The 23,065-nt window shown below is 34.7% G+C and overlaps 1 protein-coding gene across 4 annotated transcripts; it reads right to left on the bottom strand.

Moving 5' to 3' along the window:
• Positions 1-21,067, bottom strand: Pns (DENN domain containing pinstripe). 4 transcript variants are annotated; one of them, XM_071702279.1, is made up of 19 exons: positions 20,734-21,067; positions 11,938-12,047; positions 11,355-11,575; positions 10,820-11,014; positions 9,673-10,144; positions 9,405-9,541; positions 9,138-9,325; positions 8,888-9,057; positions 8,591-8,802; positions 8,263-8,469; positions 7,733-7,907; positions 7,169-7,433; positions 6,531-6,638; positions 5,766-6,030; positions 5,322-5,589; positions 4,748-5,060; positions 4,254-4,430; positions 3,971-4,181; positions 1-3,873 (listed from the first exon to the last, which is right to left on the bottom strand). In XM_071702279.1, exons 1-19 carry the CDS (start codon positions 20,849-20,851, stop codon positions 3,684-3,686), a joined length of 4,002 nt encoding a protein of 1,333 aa, XP_071558380.1. In that variant the 5' UTR covers positions 20,852-21,067; the 3' UTR covers positions 1-3,683. The 4 variants fall into 4 exon arrangements, with proteins under 4 accessions (XP_071558380.1, XP_071558381.1, XP_071558383.1 ...); XM_071702280.1 differs by lacking the exon at positions 6,531-6,638 and adding an exon at positions 6,949-6,984 and having other exon boundaries at positions 20,734-21,066; XM_071702282.1 differs by having other exon boundaries at positions 11,355-11,561; positions 20,734-20,758.
• Between the last annotated feature and the right edge of the window lie 1,998 nt (positions 21,068-23,065).

Here is a 23,065-nt window from a genome sequence, read left to right as displayed (position 1 = left end):
TACATTTTTAATCCTTGCGATAATGATTTATTCTACTGTACATAATATACCTTACAATATATATGTATATATACACATCACTTACATAATGAATGCTTTGTAAAACTCCTTATACAGTAGACGAGAGTTTATAATAATTTTCGCGTATATACAGTAGAGCTACAATCTCGTTAAGAACGGGATACGAAATTATTGAGAATTATAGGCTACAATAAATATTGAATCAGCACGGTTAATGAGCTCACGTGAAAGCATCGCTGCCGTGTACCCTCGTCTCGATGCGGCCAATATAATCTCTTTTGTCTTTACAATTTTGTACTTCACGAACTGGTTTTACATTGTATATTTTACAAGGTGCGTATCATATAATGCTAATAACGACAGATGTTTAAATTGAGGGGTATTCGTATAAAACATTGGCCATCAAATTGTTCGATCTCATATACATGCAGCTCCACTTCAACGTGATCATGAAAAACGCAGTTATATCCTAACATAAGGGGGACACGGTGTACACTTACAAAAGTAACATAAATATTAATCGTCAGTCTAAAATGATCACAATTTATATCGGCTACATAAGTTTCGTATAACAACATTGCAGGTATTCCTTTACAAATGTGACAAATATACCGATCTAAAATCTTAGAATCTTTTCGCGAAACGAAGAAACGTTTCCTCTCTCTTCGCTAGAAGACAATAATAGAATAGAGGTGAGTTTCTTTAGGCAATGCACTTTCAATTAAAGAAATAACTCTATTGTATGATGATACAATTCGATGAATTATGCATTTTTTAACTAAATTCTTGCCTTCTAAATGCCGTAGTGCAAATACATTGCTAGTTAACTATGAAGTGCAAATCCTTGACGATGTAATAACATTAAATAAATTATTATTTACTATTAAATTATTTAGGTTCACAGTGGAACTGAAGAAGAAAAAGGGAACTTATATATATCATGGAAATTATATTTTCTAGGTCTGGGGACCTAGGATTATCAGATCTTTCCATTGATATTTGTTGCTTAAATCTCTCACGATACTTTTTAAATAAAATGTTAAACCTATATACATTTTTCTTCACCGTCACAATGCCCCATCTCCTACACAATTGTATATAATTTTAAACGTTCAGGAGAAAGACTGTGGAAGCGTAAGACATAATCGATAGATTGTGGATAACGAAGTCTTTGTATCAGAGAAATTGGAGCTATTGTCCAATTTAACAGCTACAGCCGTGAGTACCGCAATGGGAGGATCATTTAACTTAGGGATAATTAAGACGATTAAGAGAAAAAAATCGCATTAGGAAGTTTTCTACAGCAGAAAAATAAGTTACAAAGGAAACAGAGATAGTCATTGACATCATACGAGAGCATTTTCAATGTTACTAAATACATAAAATATGCGTTTTTTTATAATGCGTAAATCCACGATGGGGCATATACATCTAAGCATATATCTGAATCATGTATATACCTGAGATTTGCGTTTTGCAGAAATTACTTTGCATAAAATATCTTTGGTTCCGGAAAATCTTAAAGTTACTTTATTTTCAAGGTACTGGCATTCTTTCTAACAAACGTTGATCAGAAGAGTGTTCTCGACAATGGAAGTTTGGCCAGCAAACAAAGGAAAGATCATAAACGTACATATTTAAACTCTGCGCATTAGCCATACACTTTACTGTAGTTACGCATTGACAAAACGGGGAGAAATAAAACAATAGAATGCATAACCAAATTACTCTATACAACTTGTATTTTCTCCTTCTTTACGTATATATATGTATATATTTTTCTAATTTATTTTGATTCATTATATATTTTATATATCTTTATATAACGGAATAGAAATAAATTAGAAAAAAAATTGAGACGATTACATTAAATTATAAATCTATCACAATAAATGTAATGCTCACATATCACGTTAAATCGTCAAGGACTTTCAAACGAAACTGTATATTTAAATATTGAAATTTTGGGCGGACACACATAAGTTGATCATAATCTCATATTTGGCCACAATGTCGAGAGATTCGCGACACAACACGCATAACATCATGGAATTAAGTATTGAAAAAGATATCAAACAATTCTTAGGTTTTCAGTTATCCAATGAAGTTCTGAGTGTCTCTCAACGAGAGACACTCGATTGTACTTTAAGAATTATTTTTTACAGTGTACAATATTATCTTATCCCATATTGCTTAGAAAAACTAGCTGAGTATATCAAGTTTGTAACGATATCAATATCCTCAGATCGAGGCAATATTTGATTGACCAAAAAGTTTAACCCGTTCATGCTTCTTGATCCATGAATATGAGATTGAATATATATGAAAAGAATGAACAAATCTTCTCGAGTAACTCATACTTTGGTTTAACAAAAATACGACAACTTAAAGATGATTACGTCATTTGGTCCATTTGCGATACAATTCGGTGACAGTTCTTGCCCTCTTGTATTGCAATTATGATTAAAATATGAATTTATTATGTATATAATATATGTACATAATAAATTTACTATATATAAATAATTAATTATATTAATTAAATGACAATTATCTCAAGTGTAAATCTTCAAGCATTCAGAGGGCAAAAGCAGTTATTGTAGTAAAATTATGAAACTTTGCATATACGTATAATTCTTGGAACATATATACCAGTTTGCAGCCTTAATTATACGTATAACATAAAATTGTCATGTTAGCACTCACGTTCAACACAAGTTATATTCGATTTCAAGTATCAAAGCACAGCCATTAAAAAAAAGTAATCATTCTTTGATTTGCCTATCTAAAAATCATTGTCCGAGACTCATCAGATGCGCGGATATTTTGATAAATTCCTTTGTATTCAGAAAATATCTTCGCACAGAATCAAAAATCATCATTAGTCCACATGTGTACAGGTATAAAAATTATTTCGAAAGATATTTTGCATGCATTAAAAATATACGATAACGTATAATAATATAGAAACTTAACATCTAACAGCAATGATAATGTAAAATGATATTGATTAAATGGGATCACATCTTTGGTACACAATTTGTCATTAGTATCAATATTTCAACGAACACCACCTTTATCGTGCTAATAGCTATGGCAAGATGCGGCCAAATATATTCTGATTGTATATTAATTTCTTATCACCGATAATAATATTGTACGCTTCTGAAACAGAACGAGATTTCCGTTCTCCTTGTTTAATGTTATATCTGATAAATCTCACGTTAATCTCTCTTGTCGCTAATTTGTTATTCATAAAAGCATATTGTACAGCTACATCCCCATAACAGTCTTTATTTTAATATTAAATCCATCTAATTTCTCTCTTAATAATGAAATTTTTATTTCATTATTAAAAATTTCAAGCTTTTTATCGTTCCATACGTAATAACAATCGGATTCGTCATTTGTTACTATTTAGTATTTAGTTAAACGGCTCTCTTGTCAATTAAGAATAAATATATATGTTTCTATCCATGAAAAGCTTGATCGATCTAATTTCGTCAGTAATTAAAAACACCACAATAACAGCTTCTACCGATAACATTGGAAAACCGGACGTATTTTTTAAGATCGAAACTATTTCACGATTCGCGACATTTATCGAAAGAATATGGAATATTTGCAACGAATTAGTGTACATCGATACGTTTTGGCAAATACTAACATATACTTGAAATTCCATGGGTCAAGCTCTTCTCGAGGACAATATGGAATTCGCTCAACGGCTCAAGAATATGAATGAGGAAGGTCAATAAAGTAGGATTTCTCAAAAACGAATTCTCCTCGTACATATCCGTCGTTGAACGCGCGTCACTCATCGGCCGCAACATTGGATGAAGAAGCTGTTCTCTGAAAATTATATTAACGAACGATCCTATAAATAACAGCAAATGAAGAATTGTGTGTGAGAGTGGATAATATCGTTAAAAATATTGTATAAACTTACCTTGCCGCCAAACAAATAAATAGCTGGAATTTTCCATCTTTCCCTAAAGTTTGACTAAACATATTAATTTGATCGATGAGATGACAATAACATCTCAAAACCGTGAATCTTTGGCTGCTTTCCGTGTATACCCTTCTATCTCGGTTGAGTCTTTGAGAATACTCGTCCATTTCCTCTAGCAGAGAAATCTCGAAATTTTCTTTCACGCGTACTGCAATAGTTTTAATTATACACTTTTCTAAATTCCAATTTTGTCATCAAATATGATCAAATTTGTACTCACAGAGGTAGTCCCACACGTAAAAGTTCCTCCCAAATATTCTCTGATTCTTAAAGCCAAATAAAAATATGTGTTCCAAAGACGGCACGAGACCGCCTTCTCCACATAGGAGAGCCGTCAAAGAACCATCTTGACATTCTCTTCTGTAGTGATATTTGACTATGGCGTTTACAGCTTCACCTGTAATATTATATTTGATATTATTTTATTTAATTCTTAATATAATCTGGATTTTATATCAATTAGAATAAAAAAATTTGTATCATCTTTTATTTTATCATGCTATATAAATTTATTTTATTTTTATATATGATCAATAACATAATTATAAGTTTATTTTAATTTTTTAAAGAATTTACTATATGACTATAATTTACTATATAAATTTAATATATATTAAAATTAATATATATTAATATATTTTTAATGTATATAAATATATATTAATTAATATGAAATATAATAAATAGACAAATAATAGTAATTATAATATTTACCGAGCATGTGTTGCAGTTCAACTTGCGATAATATAGGGCGCCTAGGTATACTCGGAGATCTACATCTTGGAGGTGTGGAACATGACTCTACCAACTCCTCGCTGTCAATGCTTCGAGGTACTAAAGCACCCACTAATAAACGCTCCGTAGACCCGTCATCTATTCCTCTACCGAGCCAACGACCACAGGGAAATTTAAACGTGTGTCCAGTCACTTCGTTTCTCACTACAACGTGTTCCACCATCCATTTTGGTGATAATCCAGTATTGTCATGTCCAATCCGTAACGTAGACAACACGCCTAAATTTTTATGCTAAAAAAGAAAAATACAAAAATAATTACATAACTAGAATACACGAAATAAAATCTAATGCACAATACTAAGTTTAGAAAAAATTTTGTTTCTAAAATGTTGCAAATGAGCATTTACTATTATTTTCAGAATACTAGCCATCCTAAAATGGTTGGCTCAATTAACTTAAATAGAGCTGGCCAATTTAAATAAAATTAATAACTCTATTTTGTGCAGTTAAGTAGCAATGTAGCAGTGGTATATATAAATTAAAATACTTACATGAAATACAAATTCGAGTGCTCCTTTTGGTATGGGTACTGGATTAGTTTCGCAGAGTGTGCCAGAAATAGCGATCCAACTATTAGCCGAAGTTGTAGCAGCGCTTGCCTTTCGACTGGGGAATATCACAACTCGATACGGTAACTTTGTCGTGGGATAGTTATTTGTGAAGCAGAAGTAGTCAACAGCGTTCAGTGTCAGAAGATGGTACAAAAATTGCTCTTTCTCTTCTTCACAACGTAAAAACGCTGATCGTTTGTACTGGCTCCTAATAAACCATAAAGCTAACGAATTAGTTTAATGCTCAAGGAGATTATTATTTAGTTATATTTAATAATATTATCAAATATTATTAGCATTATTAATATTAATTAAATATTGCTAATATTATCACATATATCATGCAAAAATGATCGAATAAAAATAATAATTCTCAAAATGCACCTCAATAGAGCAGTATCCGACAGTAGCGTCTTTAAATGGCGCGACAGCAATTTCTTCTCAAGCGCTAACCGCACCCACGCTCTTGCGTACCCAATGTGTGTTTTGATATCGGTCATCGCTTGAACATTACGGATGTCGAAGATTAGAGAATCCGGGAGAGGTCTCAAGTGTTCAGGACCGACAGTTTTCCTCTCACCGAGAGATTTGTGCTTATCTGTACCTCTTGTAGGTGAAACGTCCGTCTCCAATTGCAAATTCGACAAATCTATCACAATATAAAATATTTTAGATACAGGTATTCCCCTCCAGTCAAGCAAGGGATGCGAACAAAACACAAGCAAAGACACAATATATTCTTTTGGTCAAACATTCATCTAATTATATTCAATATATATTTTTGCGCATACAATAATATACATGCAAGTTCAGTAACATGCTTCATATAAACATTCAACAACACGTGTAGACGTACACACAATCTTTATAAGTAATTTATATAAAAAATACATTACATATATACATATATATAATTATATCTATAATTATATTGTAGCAATCTGACATGCAATCTTTTCAATAAAAGATATTGGTAAATTTCTTTAAAAACCGTAATAATAAAATAATATGTAATGACAAATGTAACGACAAACTCTCACTCTGAAATGATTTGTTAATTAAACATTCACGAGCTTCAAAAAAAGAAATACCGCTAATGGAATTAGTTCATAAAACCGTTTTTTGTGGCAAGCCAATATTAAGGCTTACCATTAAAATTGTCCTTGACGTAAGAAGCAATTTCAATAATACTTTTGCCTCTCAAAAATGAAACCAAACGATCCGGTATCTCGAAAAACTTATTCGAGGATTTCTTAGCTAGTTACAACATAAAAAAATAAAAAAAAAGAAAGAAAAATTAAACATATAATAATGGTATAACAGAATGATAAAATCGCTTACATTATTGCTTAATTTAGACTTTGGGCGCGCTAATGCCGATTTCGCTTTTCGTCATCAAATATACGAAAATATTAAAATAATACGTGCGGCGAAGCGTAAACACGTAATATCAACTATTGTTTGGTGAATCACTTACAAAACTAATAGTGCGGGATATCTACGTACGAAGAGAACACTAATCTCTACTTTATAATACATTATCTTATTGTAAAACGGAGACACGTACAATCGAGTCGCTTCCGCAGCACGGACCACGCTAGTGCTGCATTTCCGCAAAATAATGATAATTCAATGTAATTTACAATCGATTCTTTCTCTGCTGCGTATATGTGCGTACATATCATATTTATGCGTATATTATTAGGTAAAAAGTATAACATTAAAGTATACTGAACTGCAATATTTACGCGACATTAAAACACATATTTAAAACATGCATATCTTACCAGGGGAAAGAAAGTTGGGATCTATAGACTTAGTCGCGTCATTACATTCTTCTGATTCCTGGTACATGGTCAAGTGCGACCAAAGAGCGCTCTTGCCCTGCTTGTTTTGTAGTCCGTGGCTCCACACTCGTTCCAACAGATCACAGAGACTAGCGACTAAAGTGTTCTCCTCGACGTCAGACAGAGACTCACCCCCGTGACCAAGTGCGACGGCTTCCGATCCCATCTTCTCCACTAACATTCTCTTTGTTTTTGATTTACAATCCTTATCACAAAAATGACATTTCGTAATGATAATTTTACAATTGTAATAGTTAAGGATAATAATAATCATATTAAACTTTTAATATAATATTAAACTGATGTAATATATAATTTATATGAAATAAATGTAATTTTTAAATACAATTTTTTTGTCATTTTTATATACTAAATATATAGTTTAAGTATAAATAACTCTAAACAATTAAAAAATTAGTATTTTATATTTAAATTATTGAAAATAATTTTAGATAATAAATAAAATAAAATTTCAATTATATTAAATAATATTCATAAGAGTACCTTGAGCAATTTTTCTACAAATGTCCAATTAGCTTGCGCTATTAAAGCAGGGCTCATGTCCGCTGAGAGTTTAGTTTGAGGTCGAGGTGATTGAGATTCTTGGGGTGTTACAGGCTTTCCATTTGTATCCATGGATTTCATCTTATATTTCCATTGTGTCTGTCCTCTTCTACTACTACAAACGGAAGCAATTATTTAATTACATATTCATATCATTAGACACGATAATTTGCGATACGATTTACAGATACATGCAAAAGTACATTTTTGAAGGACTCAGAGCAAAATGAATCAAGCAGACAATTCATACGATTTTCCTTAAAATTCTTTTAGTTGTAAAATAAACCTTACAGATTACAATTATGATACACTTTGCTGTAAGCCCCGTCATTTTATTCTGTTTGTACTAAAAGTTGACTCTTACCGAAGTATACTATACAAGAAGCACAAAATAGAAATAGCAGACATTAATGAATTTGAAAATGGGAGATTATGTTTTTTAAATAAAAATGTCGCAAATAATAATGTACCTTTGAGCAGGCTCTTTATTCAACGCGACATTATCCAACAACGGAAAACTCCGAAAATATGCGGCTCTATGAGGAAGAATCTCCGTAGGCGGATTTGTTTCAAAATCTATGCTAATTAATCTCTGTTCGAGTATTTTTTGCGTATCTGCGATGTTCGTGCAAGGCTCGTATCGCATTGATCGTATGATGCTTTCTCCGACTTTCTTCCTGAAATGCAGCATAGATCAAAGATAAATTTAGAAATTTTTATATCTTTTACTTTCAATTATTTACCTAAATAGAAATCGTTAAAAATAAATCAAAAGAGCATTATATCATTATGCCTTACTTTAGAGCGGAGATCCTTTGGTCGAAAACTTTAATATTACAGTCGAGTTCGCTCCACGTCGACATCACTTTGCTGTCAACGAGAGAAGCGAACATCTGTGTTTCCAGAAATCTCGACAAAAACGGCAGATGTTGAGTCGGCTGGTCAGATAAAAACGTAGCCTTGTCGAAAACGTGCATACTATCCCTATTGGTTATCCATTCATCCTTGTCCTTCAACGTAAAATTTATTATCATTTTATTATAATTACAAAAGGCAGATTTAATTTTGTCTTGTGAAAACATTGTATGTTTGTACCTGACTTGGTTGAATAACAAAATGTTCGTAACTAGAAAACATTTGTACAAAACGGTTCAAAAAGATCTCCCTAATAGCATTATTGAAGATAAGAGTCTCTTGATATTCCTCCTGCGGAGTGAGTATTTTTTCTGTGTCATCTTCTATAGGTTCAATATCATCCATGTTCACTGTAAGCACGAAAAAATTAAAAACTTTTGTTAGAAATAATTCTGATAATGTTTCGCTATATATCGACAAACTGTCTTACCTGTTCTCTTAACAATATCCACTATTCTTTGCAGATTATCTGACTGTGACCCTGGTTCCGGCCGATCCCAATCTAGCACATCGTGCAAAGAATGTTTTCTGCGAGGAAGATGAAAACCAGAACCGGGAAGCGTCAGGCTGCTGGTCATGATGTCGCCATTGTAATAATTAATGACCATGTTATCAGTCCTATAAAGATTTCGCTCGATTTAGATACAGAGTAGCACTAATCGAATTTCCTTGATTTAAAGATAGACAATTAACTCACTTTCCTGAATGTGGTATTTTGTACTTGTTTAGAAGCGCTCTGATTTCAGTAATAAATTGCATTTTATGAGGAAATATAGGTAACTCTTCCGGAAATTGGCTACTTTGCTTATCTATATCTACATAACAAAGGTTTGCCTGTAATCAAACGCAATTGGTATTACTCATAACTAGTAGCACACAAAATTGCCTTGATCTTTCACAGAACATTACTTTTATCGAATGTGATAAAAGAATGAGATATAGAAGGAAGATTTACAAAAACTTACCTCGCTAGCGATTTTTAGTACGCCACCCTCACTGTGCGCATGCAGACCCATTATAAAGGGCACAGGTGCATCTAGGAAGTGATGCAGACTCGCCGGCAATATCGGTACATAAACGTGTTGCCATGAGAAAGGAAACAAGAGCGCCGTTATGCATTCAGACACCACCATCAGCTTGTGAAAATCAGCGCTTCTCAAGAGAACTTGGTTCTCCAACAGCACGCAAGTGAACAATTGGATTAGGCAGTCTGCACCCAACCACGTAAACACGTCCTTGAGAGGATAGTCCAACATCGGTAGTTCTAGCGATGGAGATGGTTGATGGATAACCAATTCCAACGGTGATTTCGCCGGTTCATCATTAGGTACGAAAAACTTCAACGATTTGCCGGGTAACGGTACTGGTACGTTATACAGAAGGTTATACACGTAAGATTCTAAGCTAAGACCAGGTCCGGGATGTCTAGGAACACACCTAAAAAATTAAAAAAAATTCGCTGATTAAGTAATAATCTCTAATATTATCACAATATACATTAGCTTGTTATACATAAGTTCTATCAAACAGAGTATTTATCACTTCTAAAAGCTATCTATCACTCCTTGGCTTTTTAAACCAACGATATTTACACAGCATACAAAAGGCTTAAGACATTTTCGTTTAGTTTACCGTTGATTAATTATCCTAAAAAAATTGTGCAAATGTTTCAAATAATCAGTAAAACATAGTTAGCAGTATTACATGTTGTAAAAGTTTTAATTTGACTATAATAATCATGGATGCAGTAAAAAATATTTCCATAGCACTTAATAAAGATATTGTTATATGTTTGCATTGCGTCAGTAATTTGCAGAATTTCGTGCTGAAAATACGAGCTTAAACATAATATTTGAGAAGCCCGTCTAAAAATTAACGGTGATAAGATAAGCAAATTACTAAAAAAAAATATTAATTAACAAATTCTTTAAAAAAATTAAATTCCCGTCTCCTATGTTCATTAACAGACAACGTTTATACAGCGCTTTAATATAATATTATCACTTGTAAGTGCTCTTACGAAGCATAGCATAAATCTAGTTATATAAGAAGAATGGAGTGCTGTGTCAGCTTGTTTCAATGGAGCTTTATAAGATTCGCGGAATATCTTACTTATAGAGATTAGTGAGGAACGTCTTTGCCGCGTGGAGGTAAGGTTGTTGGCATAGCAAGGATATTGATTTGGTCACTAGCAACTTGTCTTTGGTAGAGTCATAATATCCTAATGCAGCACCGGGTGAATGGGCTGACAATTTAAAATGACGTGGCAGCGATCTCGTATTATGTCCATCCTGACCCTTCCTCGCACTGAAAAATTGCGAAACGTGTTTAAAAAATTCCGAAATATAGAAAGGCAAAGGGATTTATTTAACGTATGTCTATGTGCATGTCAAACGCACTTTTCAGATATTTTTACATTTTCCAGATTGTCCAAATTCGAAACGATGAGTTAGTTTATCAAATTCTGAGTTTTCAATTTCGCATAAGTAATCTTTGCCTCAATAAGAATTAGAAAGACAAATAAGAATTTCCAATTTATCGAGAAATATGACACTGAAAAAGATTTTTATACATTTGACACAAAGAGAGGTATACGCGGGTAAATAGAGAGAATTAGAAACGGAATTTGTACGGAAAGCAAACGTACGTAGGAGGCGTGCCGTTTTGGCCGCTGCTGAGCTCCGTGATGTGCATCGCCTGTAGCGTTTGCATAGCGGCGCATATTTTGCGATTGCGGCACTCCTCGTAGAAAACAAGGCTGAACCCATACGTCCTGTGACCGTCTTCTTTCGTGAGGACGAAGGAGTGGAAGGTCGGCTCCACCGAGTGCTTTTGCGTACGGAATCGCAAACCGCTTGGCAGACAAAGCTATTATCAATGTAATCGATAAGTTACTCCCCTCGAGTGCGCGAGACACAAATGTTTCCTGAATCTAATTAGAACGCGACTGAAAACACTTCGAGTCTGACAGCTTCTTACGTGACATAGAGTAAATTTTCTATTTTACATTTAATTATTATTAATTAAATTAATTTATTTTATTTATTTTTGCGACAAATACATGTATGAACTTGTTGATATATATTAACAAATAAATGTTACAAATTAATTCAGCTATTGTAGCATAGTAAATGAATTATATTAATACACACAAATTTATATTCATTACTAACTTATAAGACGCGACATAATTGTAATCAACAATTGGCTGTCATAACAGATACACGTACCATGCAGACAGCGTGTTCGTCGAACGGATTCCATGGTACCGAGTCTGGATAATGTCCTAATACTTTGCTTTTGTATGCTCGATCCAGGGGTGTGCACTGCAATGAGTCACCTGCAAAAACAATCAACAGCCAAATTAGACTTAATACCCTTCGTAAACATCAAGTATCGTTCTTAACGGCTCGCGGAATGAACGGTTTCTTGTAGTCACGAAACATTTTTTTCCGTTGGCTTCCACTTAAGAAACGATTAAAGAAACGCCACTTGTGCTTGTGCATTCTCTCCGTCACGAATGTCGCCGAGCATCTAAGCGTGGTTTCTTTTCGCGAACACGCAGTAGTCAAAATATTTGTGATGGAGGAAAAGAAAATTCAACGTGCGACTCAATCTTTGGCGAACAACGAAATTATTCCGGCTCTCACGAGAAAGAAAGAGAAAAAGAGAGAGAGAGAGAGGGGGGGCGCTTATCTAACAGCGGAATCAGCAAAGTTGTTATCGAACATGCCATGCACGAGAGACGGTCCAGGAGGAGCCTTGGCGCTGTTCCAACTGCTCCGGAGTATTACTCGTCAGAATACAAGAGTACTCCTGTACGAGGTTAATCGTTCATGATCAAAGAGCCACCCAAGACGATGAATTTGCATTTGTAAGATGCGAAGGAAGGGAAACTGCGAGTGAACACCGCGAATTGTGCAACGTCCTTTGCAACAAGATTACAAGAATTAATCACGATCAATGAATCAACCAATCGGTCACAGTCAATTAAGCCCTCGTTCTTCTTGATGCAAAGAAAATGAGCATATTAGCTCGTCGTCCTTGGGAACGTGGAGCTTTAATTCAGTTCCATTTTACAAAATTTATTTTATATATGGATTAATGGATATATACGTATAACATGTACAGATCGCATAACAAGTTGTAAGTTATTATATTTATAATTTACATGAATGTATTTGCCTATATAATTTGCGATATAATATTAAACACGTTTCATGTTTTAATTTACATACAGAACGCGTTAATTTACGAAATTACGCGTTACTATACAATGTTAATTGGATTACATTTTGAGAAAGATAGCTTTTTCCATTTACAGTGATTATCGCTTGTAAGATATCTCGCGAAGTTTCTGAAATTTTATCTCAACTATCGAGGTAGATAATGACCAGAACAAGGAAATGAGATTCGATCCAAGCATTACTTCCGTATGCGAAAGTCTCCCGTAAAGCCTCGTAAGCCGTTTGCCGACGTTGAACTTTCCTCGGATTAAAGTCGGATGGTACGCACATCCCAAGTTCGTGCTCCGAATTAATCTACGTGCATTCGAGGATCCGTTCTATCCAATAATTCTCGCTGCAGCATATTACGGCAATTGAATCCTACCTTAAACAACTATAGCTGTTTATACTGTCACATCCTATTACGATGTTGCTAGCGCAAGTTTCTCCGCTTGAATTTGTTGCGTTTTATACCCCCAGAACGCTTTGAAAGAGCAATTTATACAATAATTGTATTCGTACAGTAACATTACAACTTTAATATTAATAAAAACAAAATGCTTTTAACGTACATGTACTGCGTAAAAGTAAAATATTAAACGACTAGCTTGAATTACCCGGGGCTGTCCGAGATTCTTTTTTTATAGCAATTATATTTTAAAATTAACTGGTTTTTTCATTTAATTATTACATAATGCTCATTTCCATATACTTCATTAAGCAATGCTTACTTAGGTATATAATAATGCACTTGAATTACCACAAAATATCAAGGGGATGAAATCAGGAGGAGAAGATGGGTGGGATATCCAGATTTCATGGTAGCCTATATTTTTCGTAGTAGTTTAGAGAGTAAGTGACTATGCAAAACTTAACCCAAATCGGTAAAAGGATTTAGGAGTTAATAGGGAACATACAGACATTCTATTTTAGATATAACACATCGATAAAAGTATATTCAAATAAATGGTTAATTAACTAAAAACTCCCGATATTAAAACGTTGTGTAGCGCAACGATTTATAATTTGTGTTAAATTATTAACTAAATTTAAATAATGTCAATTCACGCACAACTGACCGCGTTTCACTTTCAAAGCTCTTTTCCTTGTTAATCGTTAATTGATAAAAGTATTAATAAATATATTTAAAAAGTAATACTCTCTTTAACATTTTGCAAAAAGTGGAAAATACAGCGATTATGGTTTGCTTAAAAAATTTTTAATAAATTTCAAATATACTTCCTTACAGTAAATGCAATAGATATTTTCTATGTAAGACGCGCGTGTCTGAATAAATGTATGTAGAATTGATTTTAATCTGAGGTCTTAATTGACGTTATAGACTGGTCTGCGAATCAATCTCCGGTTGGAAATGATGTTCACGAAGTAGCCGAGTGTTAATCGAATGGGCAGATTGAGTCGGTCGTCACCAAAATCACCAGTTTCGATCAACAGGCCGATAGCTTTTTCCGATATTTCAGTTTCTCATCTAAACATACATGAGATTCCCGAATAACAATAAATCGCTGTATATCGGATTGGCTCAGCGAATTTCAGTCTTCTATACAAAAAATATATATGTGTTTCGTTTATTTTTAGAAAACTGCGCGTCAAACTCATACAAGAATCTCTGGTTAAATATTGCAGCAGCAACGTTGTAAAAACTCGCGGCAAGTTTACAAAATAAACAATTTTCATCAAGAGTTCATATTCATTCATAAATGCATCAATTTTTATTAGAATATTATTCGCACTTATAATGAAAAGTGACAAACGAGAAATTTTTCTACCACTTCCATTTTATTATATGCACTACTTACTATTTATATACATATTTTTTCTTACCGTTATATTTTATTATTTATTATTATATAAACACAAGATTTTTAACAACAATATCAAATTGTACAGAGAGAAGATATCACAAATTTTACAAATTGTATTACAAATGTTTATTTTTATTTTAACCACGTAAGAGATTGTAAATTATAAAACAATTCATATCAGCATCGTATGGTTTTCTCTGTAATATCTAAACTTATTCTTTAATTTTTATCACTCTACACTCAACGAAAATTATTATTACGATTCAGCGACTTATGCAATGGTACGAGTTATCGATAAAAATTATCTACGATCTATTCATCTAAAATCATTGCGTATCCCCACCGAAAACGAGTCATACGGATCTGTCATCATCGTGTTTAATCGAGCGCAGAAAATTGGTTGCCGATTCCTTCAATTAAACGCTCGTTGCCATCGTGAGCCATCGTCTCGCGATGTTTAATAATTTCGCGATGTATCTCTAAGTACAAGTGCGTGCTCGAGGAAAATGTTGTAGAATAGCTTGTTTTCAACATCGTAATTATCGTACGAATGTTAGGACTCGAATTACGGCTCGAATCGCCCGTAACATTGCATGATTCAGGCCTCTTACTGTACGTCTACCTCGTCCCAGTTATTACACGAATATATTGTCCCTAAATCCCCCCCCCCCACACGTGAATCTTCGTGAACTTTCTACTCTCGTACACGCATCGCTGCCGAGACGGTCTTTATTACGAGTATACTCCTAATTACACCATACCTTACGCGCAACATCAAAGTGCGGTTACTAACGGTAATATGGAACGGGTAGTCTTGAAACAAACGGGTTTGCACCGGTTCTTAATTGTTCTACAAATCTCCCTGTGTTGCGCGAGTAACTATATAAATCAATTAAAACACCTCTAAAAATAGGTATATTTAGAGTAATCAAATGGCCGATATTGCATGTATGCGCAAAAACGTTAAAATCTTTTTTTCAGGATTTTTTCTTAGCTGCACAATTGTTTGAATTTCTTCTGTTTAAATTTATTTAAATTCCCCCCCTCTCTCTCTCTCTCTCTCAATGCTTCTTTCACTTTACATATAATTTATGAATCATATTTAAGTATTCAGGAAGTTATTTTGTTACCAAAGATAAATTTCTCAATTTGTAGTTTAGTTTCAAGCAGAATTATAGCTTAATTTTCTGTGAAATTACACTTAAATATAATTGCAAAATTATATGATAAGGTTGTACTATACATTCTATAATTTTCATTAAGTCCCTTTCGCAGAGATCATTGATCTCGTTTACGAGCAACCCGGGTACTTGCCTCGAAGAAGATAAACATCACGCGGTCGATTTATATAATATGCATCCGCGTGACACGAAGTAAATACAAAATGCAAGAGGAGAGCGAGGCACGAGCACGGCGGCAGAAGAGAAAGAGAGAATCACGTCCGAAGCAGAAGAAAAGGGGAAGAAAACGAGCAATAAATGAACGATATGCCCCTGTGCCATGGAAAGTATTGATTCGAGAGCATGATGCTCGGCACGAGGCGTAGAACAAACGAATATTTTCTGCGAATCCGCCTGTACGTATACACGTGCGCACGCACGCCCCACACGTGCTTGTAAAACGCGTGTATCAACCGCATGTGTCACGCAACAGCCAGAGAGAAGACTTTTGAAGTATTTTCTTAAGTATTATTTTCTTAAAAAAGAAAAAAGCTAAATTTTTTTTCTTTGTCAGCAAAGTTTTTAATTGCACCTAATTTATCAACCGACATAATTGATTACGAATCAATTATGTCGAGAATATTTATGTATATGAAGGAGAGGATTAAAGTTTTTTAGAAAATAATTTTTTTCATAAGTTGTAATCTGTGGCGAGGGAATTTAGAAAAGTTATTATACAATACCATAATGAAGCAGGGTTTCTGTGCGAAATTAATTAACTTTCTGGTAGCTGGAAACTGTCAACGATTAATAATATTAAGTTTAATAAAATTAAAAAGTATATAATTTATGTAATATGCATTCTATACTTTTTTCAGATTTATGTTGGAAAGCATCACTCTTGGAAGAATCTTATCTGCAGTCATAAAAAATGATCGTTGACCCTAACTTGTATATATCCTGTTGATAGAAAAATATCAAATTTTGATACAGTAGACATTCAAATTCTTGTATGAGATTACTTTTTCTTACAGCAAAACATTATAAAAAATTCCAAAATAAATAAATCAAATTAAAAAATGATCAATTAGATAATATGAGATTTATTCTAAAACAATATTCACTAAACCAATTTTGGACTCTCTTCAGAAATAATTTTATCTATTTTTAAATTCTATGATTGGCTTTCGCGAAATTTTCATGGAAAAATAAGGTTTTCTCTTATCCTAATTAATTAATTAAATAAAAACATACTAATTACCACTTATATTTAATAACAAAAAATAATTATTTTAAAAAACATATTATATGTGTTTATTAACGAATTATCTTTAATAATAAACGTTCCGCGATTCTTTTATTATACAAAAATGTACATTATTAAAATATTTTTAATTAGATATTGCGTTCTCGAACGCAAATCTGGTTTGTGGCAATTTGTTAAAGGTGTAAGAATTGAATTTTTGTTTTGTTTTGTTCCCATATGCTCCGTTTCAAGCTTCCCAAAGTGTCGTATCCGAATAAGTTGCCTCTCCCCTTCTTGCGAGCACGTATGATGTCATCATGTATGGGGTCATTTGTACACGAAGGGACTACCGGCACTTAAGTATGCGTTTAAAAGGCGGAAGCGTGGTTATAGGGCCAAGTCATACAACGCACATGCACGTAGGCGTTCACAACAAACATGTATGCACTATGATAAATAAAAAGAAGTTCGTTCTGCGCTAAAAAAGAGTTCATTGAACATCGAAAAATTTTAAGCAGTAGACATATTTCAAAGCAGTAGTAATATTTCGAAAATCAAAACTTTTCAAAAACACATTTAAATATACATTTTTTAAATATATAATTTTTAATAGTCTATATAAAACTATAACCACTTTAAATTATTATCCAAGCATTATTCTCTCCTACAACTTTATTCGTAATTTTTGTAAAAAATATTTCTTTATTATATGTTTGTAGTAATATTTGTTTACCGGACTAATCATCCCTAAATTAAATCATAATGATAAAATTGCAGTGGCAGATCTAAAATCGAGCTAAAACGTACGAAGAGTATATTTTATAGCACCGATATTTCATATTAAAATATTTCATACTTAAAATCTAACAGGCTAAAAATAAGTATTTAAGGGGTAATGCGACCCCTCTGCAGACCATTGCTCTTTAGACATTCGCAAAGAAGGGTGAGGCCCTAAGTGAAAAGAATGAGGCATGAAAATATGGATAGCTAATATTTGCAAAAAAAAACAGGAGATTTACTAGACGTAAGGAGATTGCTATAGACAAGTCTGCTAAAAATAAACGAAAGGAAAGCAAAGCTAACCGAAGGATACGCAATAAACAAAAAATGTGATTAATTTATGGATTAAAAAATAATCTAAAGATGGATCAACGATTAATTAACCCGTAGAAAAAAAAACAATCAAGAGTCACGATAATATTTCAACTAGATATTTTCAACAATTATTTGTATTCCCGCGAGGTATAAAAAAATATGTTGCATATATTGCATAGCGCGTAATAGATTTTTTGCGAACAAGGAGAAATGTTTTTCTATTTACGCATTTGATGAATATAAAATACTTCTAACAGAGAATAGAGAATACTTCTCTCCCTCGCTCTCTTCGCTAATTAACCGAGTTATTGCATTCCATTCGAAGCAGAAAATGAAGAACCGCAGTGAAACTGGGTGAAGTGTCGCGCTCGACAATCGTGCAGTTATTGATATTTACTAGTGCGCAATTTTGCGGAGAAATCAGCTTGACAGTAATAAAAAAAAAAATATCGGAGAAACGCGAAGGAAATAATATACCTAAACTGCAGTTATTACGTCGTAAGAAATTCGTCAACAGCATATATTAAACATTTAAAGTCATATTCTATAATACTATTTTCATAGAGAAATAGAACTATCTCTTTTTTTACTTCAAAAATGGGTTTTTTTCCAAATATCATAACAAATTTCTAAATTTATATATTCTACTTTACTTAAATAATCAAACAGAATAAAATATATACGCAAGCAATTTCACCTTAAGAAGTTTTCGCTGAATTCTGAAAGTCGCTATTAATCTCTTGTGCGAGATATATTCGTTATATACGTATGGGGGAACTTCGGAATATCCTGTGTAATATACTAATATATAAAACCCTCTGTGTATCCTGTATCGTTCCTCATACACATAAACTTTGACCTTATTCTCAGGCACGCGTTACCTTTTTTTCTTATGGATATTTTTACGCTGCAAATCTTGCTGATCTCGCTAAGAGTTAATCTTAAAACTCTATGCGCAAATCCAATAATTCAATTATATCATAAATACTATTATCATCATATTAAATATAGGTACATCGTATTGAAACTGGTATAAACAGAATAAATTCGCTATTCGAGTGTGAGAGAAACCATGTAATTACTTCCGTGAAAAAATCCTAAATAAATATCCCCGTTATACTCAACCCGTTCGAGGAATCGTTTCTCTTTTATCTGCAATTTTCGAGGCTGAAATTCTCGTGCAATTTCCGAGGCCAAGATCCTCGAGCGAGACGAATAACGTCCGAAGCCCATAAAACAATGTAGGGTAACAACTGATGGCGGGACAAGCACAATTCGTCACCGGGATACAAGAGCCCTTTTAGTTACGGGAGTTCTCGAGGGAGAAACCTCTCATTGAAACGATTCTTTTTTTTACGTGGAAAGCCGGTCCCAAAGTTTCTCAGAAGGGTTGTCGCTCGCCGCACATTCACGTATATCCCGAAGCCTCCCTATCGCGAGGTTTCCCGTACATCCGGTGTGTACGACAGCCTAACGACGGAGAGGGCCCGACACACGGGATTGAACGCGCGGTCCATTCCCGCACGCTGCGAGCTTAAACGCTTCCACGAAGGAAAATCAATTGTCAAACGTTCCCTGCGTCCGCACGAGGAAAACTATACCGCTCTCTACGCACCGTGTGGGTCCTTCCGCTCCTTCCTCACCCCGGGAGTCCTTGTTTCATTTGGAATGCAGAAAGTTTCAAGAAAGTACCGCCGAGATCCACACTTCTTGCTTAAAACGGAAACACGCGCGCCTTTCGTTCTGTTAATGTTAAATCTGCATTGCCCGTCGCTGTATGCGTGCGCGACTCGCAAAAAATACATTAATTCGCAAAAATCAAATGTGAGTCATTACGAGGAGCCTGCTTTTACTTTCGACTCGGAATGAAGCGCAGCTTAAATTCAATTTGCGGCTTACCATTGGACAGATTAATTAAACCTCGTGTAATATTTATACCGTCCCAAGTCTAGTCGCGAATGAAAGTTCCATTAAACTCTTGAATAGTAATTGAACTTTTTCGCCGGGCACGCATCGCGAAAGCTCAATTACCGCAATCGCGCACGAAATTATATTGTTAATACGAAGACCAATTGTCTCACCAGAGATTGGTCCTTGATGTCGGTTATTAAGCCGTGCGAATCGACGATTTTGGAACGCACTGTATACAATATAGTCGCGCCCTTGGATTACGGATCCTCTCGCGGATTTGGATGGAATATTATCTGCCTGCCGAGAGATTGTATTTTAAGACGAAAAATTATTTTTAGCAATATCCTTGGCCCCTTTGACATTTCGTTTTTCGCGACTATTGAATTCTGTCTCGGTTATAGAGCATTCTCCCCTCCCCCTCTCTCTCTCTCTCCCCCTCAGTCTCGCTTTCTCTCTTTCTCTCTCGCTTAATTCCACGCTGAGAATAAAGACTCGCGGGATAGATAACGACGAGAGCGCGGTATCAGCGCGCAAGAGGAAAGCGCGAGTGGCAACGACTCACCGAAGTACTTGTCCGGTTCAAGACCCGAGTCCTTATCGAGGCCGCATATGACGAAGTAATCCGCGAACCGATGTGGATGTTGCTCCGGGCCGCGCGTTATCCCCAGACTCCCGTTCATCTTTCCCGACGCGGATTTGTAGCCAAGCAGCAGCAGCAGCAGTTGCAACGCGCTGCTGCTCACCTCGCGCGGGCCACCTCGACCGCCGCCGCCGCCGCCTTCACGAAATTGATTTCCACATCGCGCACCACCGACGCGGTACTGTCACTTCACTTGGAGCGAGCCGAGACAACAGCTGAGCGAGCGCGCTGCGTATGACGCGACGCGCACGGAACGACTCACACTGTACGCTCTGCGCCTCTGCGGAGTGAAGCGGAACGGGACGGAATACGGAGCAGCGCGGAGCGGTGCGGTGCGGTGTGCGGTGCGGAACGAATAGCCGCGAATAATTGATCTCTCGCGGCGACGCTTGAAGTTGGCCGCGCGTCGTGCGCGCCGCGTCGACGCGCTCCGCCAGCTTCAGCGCCGCGGTGAGATTTGGCGCGCGATTTGATTTGGGAGCGGAAATCTTTGAAAATTTCTCTGCGAAAACACTGACAGCACCGACAAGGTAAGTACTATTAAAAACTGACAGTCTTAGCATGCTTTGTGGGTCTATCTTCTTCAGTTAAAAAAACGATGTTTCTTAAATTATTTTATAGCGATAGTTTTAGCTATTTAAACTTTACACTAAAGTCGAAATTAATGTTATTACGAATATGTTAATTTAATATGTTATTATAAAGCTTAAAGCGTGAAACACAGACTTTTGCATAACGCATAATGCGTAAGCATAAGAAAATTGATTGGTCTATTTTCTTATGCACATGTATATGGATCAATCAGTTTTCTTATGCTTACGCATTATGCGTTGTGCAGAAGTGTGTGCTCCCCGCTTAACTCATGCTTATCGCAAGTATTTCGTCTGTATGTATATGTTATGCGAGCAAAGATTTCGAACGAAAGATTAATTTGAATTCAAAAAGATATAGGGCCATATTGCGAACTCTCTTTTATTGATAAAGGCTGCGGTCCACTTGACGCTACAAATGCTTCGAAGCATTCCTCTTCTCTTTTTTTTCAATGAAGAAAGAAGGAGAAGAAGAACGCTCCAAAGCATTTGTAGCGTCAAGTGGACCGCAGCCAAAAGCGTCTCTAAAAGTGACGTATAATATTTATAATTGGCTGCAAACCACTTTTAAAGGTACTTGTTGTTAATGACGATAGTTTATGCAACAACCCCCGGGACGGGATGCGAAGAAATTCTCTCCAGACTGAGAACACGTGTTACTTTATTACGCTGACTCTCTCTCGTCAAGGTTCGCACGTACAGTAAGGCCCGGCCTACAATGGGTGTCGTAACTGTCGTAAGTCGTTAGTCGTAAGAAATTGACCAATCACAATCGAATTTGAAGAGAATAATCAACTAATGATTGGTCAATTTCTTACGACTCACGACTTACGACAGTTACGACATCCATTGTAGACCGGGCCTAAGGGGCGACGCTTGTCGCAAGCCGGCGATATCGCGGAACGCGAGAAAAGCGCGAGGTGAGGGAAACTGGACTTTGCTCCCTCGCGCCCGACTACCGAAACTGAGCTCTACGCATACTCACACGCATACGCTCATCCATAGCATTGCACGGGAAGCAAAAATAATTCTCAACAGTACTTTTATAGATAAAAGAGGACTCAGAATATGGACCATAGCTATGATAGATTCTTTATTGCTTTCTCAAAAGTTACTGAATGGAAAATCGTAGGTTTTTATATTTACGTTTTTTTTTCTGCAAAACAGTTCGATATTTGAAGAATAACGCAAAAAATGAAATTTTTTATTTTACATATACTTTTATGATTTTTGTGCATTTTAATCTATATTGCCGGAAAAAAATTATTTATATCAAAATATAAAGGTTCAAATTTTTGTTCTATTATATTACAACGATACATAAATTGTTATAGTTTAAAAAATTAAATTTATATGAAAATGATATATGTCACCCAAGAATTCGTGCATTTACATATAAATTGTGTTATTTTAATATTTATATGCTATACTATGCTAAAGTTAATGTTTTTAATGTAGGACTTTTTTCAGCGTATGGGCAAAAACAGGGATTGCTATTTTTATACATTATCCTTACAAATTTTAATTTTTATGTTTATTAATATTTATTTATAATTATATTTGTAAATTTTATATTTATAAATTTCATATATAATATAATTAAATAAATATTTATAAACATAAAAATTAAAATTCGTAAGTGTAAACATAACCCTGGCGAAAAT

Source organism: Temnothorax nylanderi, unplaced genomic scaffold, assembly GCF_030848795.1.
Source record: "Temnothorax nylanderi isolate EJ_2023f unplaced genomic scaffold, tnyl_v1.0 TNYL_tig0029_pilon, whole genome shotgun sequence".
In the NCBI taxonomy this organism is placed as follows: domain Eukaryota; kingdom Metazoa; phylum Arthropoda; class Insecta; order Hymenoptera; family Formicidae; genus Temnothorax; species Temnothorax nylanderi.
Note: the sequence above shows the minus strand (reverse complement) of the source record. Positions and strands in the feature narration are given on the sequence as shown.

Bases quoted from the DNA above. Each gene is read 5' to 3' on its own strand.
- Pns (XM_071702279.1), bottom strand. From the start codon at position 20,851: ATGAACGGGAGTCTGGGGATAACGCGCGGCCCGGAGCAACATCCACAT. The intron at 11,015-11,354 runs GTACGTTTGCTT...GCAATTTTTCAG, and splicing joins CAAAACGGCACGCCTCCTAC to TGCGAGGAAGGGTCAGGATG. The intron at 4,431-4,747 runs GTAAATATTATA...ATAATATTACAG, and splicing joins TGAACTGCAACACATGCTCG to GTGAAGCTGTAAACGCCATA.